Source organism: Xiphias gladius, chromosome 12, assembly GCF_016859285.1.
Source record: "Xiphias gladius isolate SHS-SW01 ecotype Sanya breed wild chromosome 12, ASM1685928v1, whole genome shotgun sequence".
NCBI classification, from domain to species: domain Eukaryota; kingdom Metazoa; phylum Chordata; class Actinopteri; order Istiophoriformes; family Xiphiidae; genus Xiphias; species Xiphias gladius.
Window position 1 is genome coordinate 15,170,959 of NC_053411.1, and position 6,090 is coordinate 15,177,048.

Genomic DNA, 6,090 nt, shown 5'->3' on the forward strand with positions numbered 1-6,090 from the left:
AAGGTCGTCCCGCTGCCGCCTGCGCTCAGAAAAACACGAAGCTTCAGTGGTGTGGCGGAGGCTTGCGAGCACGGACCCCCCCCCCCCGCCGCACGGCGTCCTCTGCCGTCCGCTGAATGCGTTAGCCGCCGGACAGCTCGCGCCAGGGGTCCGACCCCCTGCTCAGGCGACGGCGACTGGTTGACCGTGACGTCGTACGTTTGCGTTGCAGGGGGTTGCGGATCAGAGCGACGTGGTAATAAATAACGCGGCCCGCCGGGAACCCAGAACCCTCTGCGCTAACCAGGACCGCAGAGGCGCCATTTCCCACGATCGAACAGGTGCAACAAAGTCGGGGGGGGGGGACGACAAAAAAGTCAGGGAGGGAGGGAGGCCATCTAATCAGCCGAGACAACCGAAATCACCTGTGTGGATGTACAACTGGTGTGAAGGGCCTTTTAATTTGTTTATTAAATAACTGCGATCATGGATATCTACCAAGCCGTTGCCATTTCTCCCGCTCCAATTTCTTATTTCTTCCCGATACATATGCCAGCACCAATACGTCTGTTATAAGATAATACTGGCCAGTTTATTATCGGCCCCCCTCACACAGTATATCTTATTACACTTAATAACTGCCTGGGGAGCCCCGGCCGGCCTCCACACAATGGCTTCAATTCATTAATACGATATTACTTTAGAGATTCACGTCAGGTGTCGCTTAGTGGTAGGACGCGCGACCCGAGATTATAGTGCCCTCACCAGGTTTTTAAAAACGCTGGATGCACGTTAAAAGAGTTTGCTCTATTTCACCTGTGGCCACGCCCAGTGATGATGTCACGGTGGACTGCCACGCCCTGGAGTGCACACCTGCATGGGGGGGTGTCGTTTAATTGCGGATCCCTGGCGCGAAACACACCTGCTTCAACTTATTACTGCGATTTAACTTCAAGCATTTACGCCGCCTGGTACTTTTGATATGTGATGGTATGGGGATACCACAGGAGGTGAAAGTACACGTTTTGATTCCCCCTCATCTTACTCCTGTCATTATTTGTCGGGATGTCACAGTCATATTTTACGGATGCCAAACAACTAATAAATAACCAACATAGCAACACCATCAGTCATTTCTCAGAAAATTATCATACCGAAATGAAAATGTGCCATTAAAGTTGACCTTGTCTTATTTCCCATATTATCGTTTTTCCTTGGGACTCTATTTAGTTGCGGTTTTGGTTTTTCCATGGGACTAGCCTCGTTTCCTAGACTTATGCGGGTCAATTCTGAGTCTTACCAGACCACACTGCTGTAGATCAACAGCAGTCGACAACACCTAACGCACAGGCTTTGCGCTCGGTCCGACACCTAAACCCTTATAGCCTCAACATCCAGCCGGTACATTTCTGCGTTTAGGCCGCAGCCGATGTGGAGCAGCCCGCGGCGAACACACGCTGCTGCCGGCGAGAGAGAGAGAGAGAGAGCCGGCGGTCGGTCGGCCTGCGTGCGGCGCGGCGGCTCTGTCTTCGCGCGTGGGCGACACCATACGGGGGGCCCGGGCCTGTGCGTGCCTAATGCCTGTGTGCGCGTGCGCGCGTGAGTAATGCGGCAGCGCGCGCGCCCGCCAGCCACCATCGCCTGGCCGCCTGTGCTGCAAGCTGGCTGCTGCACGCACGCACACACGCACGCACGCACACACACTTTCTCTCGCACGCATGCACTTGCGAGATGAGGCACTGGACCATCACAACGAGACTGGAAATGGGTGGAGCGCCGCAGTGCGCGTAACCGCCGCCGCCATGTAGCTGGGTTGGTTTAGCTGCCGCAAACGCACACACGCACGCACGCACGCACGCACGCACACTTTCTCTCGCACGCATGCACTTGCGAGATGAGGCACTGGACCATCACAACGAGACTGGAAATGGGAGGAAATATGCTTCGTAGCTGGTTGTTCTTCACACCTTGTGTCGCAATATTTAGGGTGGGAGGAAGAGGCGGGGGGGGGGGGGGGGGGTCAGTTTAACCTTTAAGGAATTTTGGGAGAAAGTGAAAACTCTGTCACGCGCGGTGCTTTTGACTGTTTGATGCACGGTAGCCTGCTGCTCTGTCCCCTCTCTACCTGCCTGTGCGTCCCATCCTCCCACCTTCTGCGTCCGTGTGTGTCCGTGTATGCGGTGGTATCTTCATTCCACTACATACTTGCAACTTGCAACTAGTGAAAACAACACAACAAACAACATAAAATAATATAATAATAAAAACACAACAACAAAAAAGAGATATATATAAAAAAATAAATAATAAAATCTAAAAAAAAACATGCATAAATCTGCTGCTGTGAATTTATTAATTTATTCTCTCCCTCTCCGTGATTCACACACCGACCATGATGACGGTGACCGGAGGAGCGGAGACTTCTGACGTCAGACGAGGAGAATGACAAGCGCGTCCAATGAGGGGCCGAGGATGTGCAGCGCGAGGACGGAGCCGCCGACAGAAGGCTAATAACCATGCCAACCGAGGACTACAGTGCGCGCCGCTGACTGGGGAGAAAAGGGGAGAACGAGAGGGGGGGAAACACTGAAAGAAGAAAATAAAAGAGACATTCACATAAAGTGGAGGACAAAGGACAAGAGTGACATCCTGGTTTCCTGCAGGGGGGTAGAAGAAGACAAGGAGCTGGTAATTTTCTCTCCTCTTTTTTTCTTGTCTCTGTGGCGTGGTCTCCCTTCCATCCAGGTTTCTCCATCCCCCCCCCCCCCCCCCCGCACCTCTCTCTCCCTCTCTCCCTCCCCTCTCTCCCTCTCTCCCTCGCGCTGGCTCAGGGACCGCACTGCTGCAGCTGAATGAAACTGATCGAGGTATTTATTGTTCTCTCTTTTGCTAAAACACACACACACACCCCACACACAGAGGCTTGAACAGCTGCTTTAACAGCTCGTGACAGGTCACTGCTGGTGCTTCAAAAAAAAAAAAAAAAAAAAAGGAAGAAAAAAAAGGGGAGGTGGGGGGGGGGTTGGTTTGTGGGATGCTCCGGGCTGCACGAGCCCCTGTTACCGCAGGGATGTCAGTCCCTCAGCTGCGGGGCTTTTGGCGGGGCTGCTGCTGGTGACCTTCCCCCTGCCGTTTGCAGTCATTGACGGTGTGCGCGCGCGTGTGTGTGTGTGTGTGCGCGTTTGTGCGTGCGAAGGAAAGCGTGAAAGCCAGAGAGGAGGAGAGCGATGAAAAATAAGGGGGCGGAGGGTGAAGGAAGGGTGTGTGTGTGTGTGTGTGTGTGTGTGTGTGTGGGGAGGGGGGCTGAGGTGGGAGGTGTGAGAGGGGAGATTTTTTTTTTTTTTTTTTTTTTGTGAATGGAGCTCCAGATCCTTTTGACACACGCGCGCGCGCTCGCGCCGGCTGAGCTAAAATTAGCCTCGTGCCGGATTTTTTTCTGTCTGCGTGCGGCAGCGGCGGCGGCGGCGGCGGCATATTGTGGACCAGAATCCGAATTAACCGACTCCCGAATGCAAACGCGCACGCACGCGCGCGCGCGCGTCTGGGCACGCGCTTATACACGCCACCGGTGAATAGGACAGCAGCTACCACCGCGCCGTGCCCCAGGACGTCATGCACCATTTTTAGAGATGCTCTAAAAATAGAATTACTCGATTATGGTTTTGACTGTGAGGAAACTGGACATCTTCTTCTTCGTCCGGCCTCTTTTCGGTAGGACTGCAGCTGCTCTACGCTTCTTTAAAGGCGACTGGAGTATTTAATTGTGTTGTTTATTTTTACGTGTGGTGGCTGCCGGGTCTGTCACGTTGCTTTGAAGCCAAAATGGAAGAAATATCGCAGTTATTTATGGAATACTTTTCCCTCTTATTGCGTGCGTGCGTGTGTGTGTGTGTGTGTGTGCGTCCACACCTGCCACTGCTAATTACCTGTCAGCACGGTGTGTGGGAGCTGCTGGTGACGTGCCGGCTTGGGGTCAAGTGCACCGTTGCTTTCGTGAATGAACGGAGGGGCGGATGGGCGGATGGGTGGGGGGACTGGACGTGCAGAAATGTCTCTTTTGCCCCTTCATCCGGGGGGATAGATGTTAACATCTTCCTTTCCCTCCCTCTCTTCCTTTCTGCATCCCCTCTTTCCTTCCCCCAACCTCCCTTTACTCGCGCTCTCGTCTTCCTCGCCTCCACTTACTTTCTCATCCTGTCTTTCCACAACTGCCTCTCCCCGTCGTTTTCCTCTCTGCCCCTTTTTTCCTCCTCTCAACTCAAAACTTGGTCTCTTCCCTTCATACTTCATACATATTTTCTCTTCGTCGCCTTTACCCCATCCTTGATGTGAATTTTGCTGCTTTGCCGTCCTGACTCTTTTTTCAACCCATCATTGCCCTTTTCTGAACTTTTTCCCTGACCCTCTCGTATCTCTTTCTCTGTTTTTCCTCTCTTCTTTCTTCTCTCTTTCGATTTGATCATTCCATTTGTCTGAACATTTCACGGTTTTCTTACTCATTATCGACTTCAACCCCCTTCATTTCTCCTCTCCTTCCCTCCTCGCTTCCTCTCTTCCACCTCCATTTCCCCCTCCTCTTCTCTTACCCTTGTCTTTTGTCTATTTTTTGTCATTTCTCGCTGTTTCCTTTTCTTTCCTCTCACATTTCTCTCATCCCTCTATGACAAACTTTGCGTGGACACATACCCACGTGATCAATTACCGCCCCTTTCGTCTACTTCCTTCATTTCCTTCCTCCCTCCCTCCTTCCCGGTATCTTTCCTGTTTCTCCAGCTATGATTCTCTCCCTGGCCGCGGCAGCAGCCATGAGCAGCGGCAGCGGCAGCAGCCTCAACTCCTCCTCCTCCTCCCTCGACCCCTTCGACTCCTCCACCTCCTGGAGCCTAGCCGAGGACCCCTCCAACTCCTCCTCTGAACCTGTCGTGCGAACTCTGACCCCTGACCTCCAGCCAGCCACCACCGCCGTCGCTGTCCAGGAAGTCAGCCCCTGGGATATCGCGCTCTGCGTGACCGGGACGCTCATCTCCTGCGAGAACGCGCTGGTGATCGCCGTGCTGTTCTACACGCCGACGCTCCGGGCTCCGATGTTCATCTTGATTGGATCGCTGGCGGTGGCGGATCTTCTGGCCGGCCTGGGCCTCATCTTGAACTTTGTCTTCACCTATCTGGTTGACAGCTCGGTGGAGTTTGTGACGCTGCTGTCAGTGGGACTGCTCATCTCGGCCTTCTCGGCGTCTGTCCTCAACATTCTTGCCATCACAGTGGACCGATACCTGTCGCTGTACAACGCCCTGACCTACCACACTGAACGGACCGTCACCTTCACCTATGTGATGGTGGTTTTCATCTGGGTGTCGTGCCTCACACTCGGCCTGCTTCCGGCGCTCGGCTGGAACTGCTTGAAAGACGAATCCACGTGCAGCATCTGCCGGCCCGTCACCAAGAACAACGCAGTGGCGCTCGCCGTCACCTTCCTCCTGGTCTTCGCCCTGATGATGCAGCTCTACCTTCAAATTTGCAAGATTGCCTTCCGTCATGCACAACAGATCGCAGTGCAGCACCAGTTTGTGGCCATCTCCACCACCAAAGGTGTCTCCACACTGTCGGCCATCCTGTGTGCCTTCGGGGCGTGCTGGTTGCCGTTTGCCATGTACTCCATCGTGGCTGACTCCAGTTACCCAGTAATATACACCTACGCCACAGTCCTCCCGGCCACCTGCTGCTCTGTGATCAACCCCATCATTTACGCGTTTCGAAACCCGGACATCCAGAAGTCGCTGTGGATGGCCTGTTGCGGGTGTGTCCCGTCCAACCTCTCCCTCAGACCCAGGACCTCCAGCGATGTGTAGCAGGGAAGGTTGGTTTCCGTTAGGCATGATGCTAGATGCCGAATCAGGGTTGCAGGAGGGAGAGGATGGAACGGGAAACAAGAGATCGGGGGGTAAAAGGTTGAAGGCTATGGCTGAGGAAAGAGATTCCCTCTGCTCCTCGTGTCAGGGCTGGTGGGCTGGCGGCGAACACACGTCTGGCCACAGTAAAAGTGTCACTGGCAAAGGGAGAAGGGAGGACAGTGCATGGTCAACAAAAAGATAGAGCTAACAAAGATCGTGT

The 6,090-nt window shown here is 53.7% G+C and overlaps 1 protein-coding gene across 1 annotated transcript; it reads left to right on the forward strand.

Moving 5' to 3' along the window:
• Positions 1-2,806: 2,806 nt before the first annotated feature.
• On the forward strand, positions 2,807-5,828 carry gpr185b (G protein-coupled receptor 185 b). Its single transcript, XM_040141318.1, has 2 exons — positions 2,807-2,846; positions 4,753-5,828. Exon 2 carries the CDS (start codon positions 4,755-4,757, stop codon positions 5,826-5,828), a length of 1,074 nt encoding a protein of 357 aa, XP_039997252.1. The 5' UTR covers positions 2,807-2,846; positions 4,753-4,754.
• Positions 5,829-6,090: the final 262 nt, after the last annotated feature.

Bases quoted from the DNA above. Each gene is read 5' to 3' on its own strand.
- gpr185b (XM_040141318.1), top strand. From the start codon at position 4,755: ATGATTCTCTCCCTGGCCGCGGCAGCAGCCATGAGCAGCGGCAGCGGC.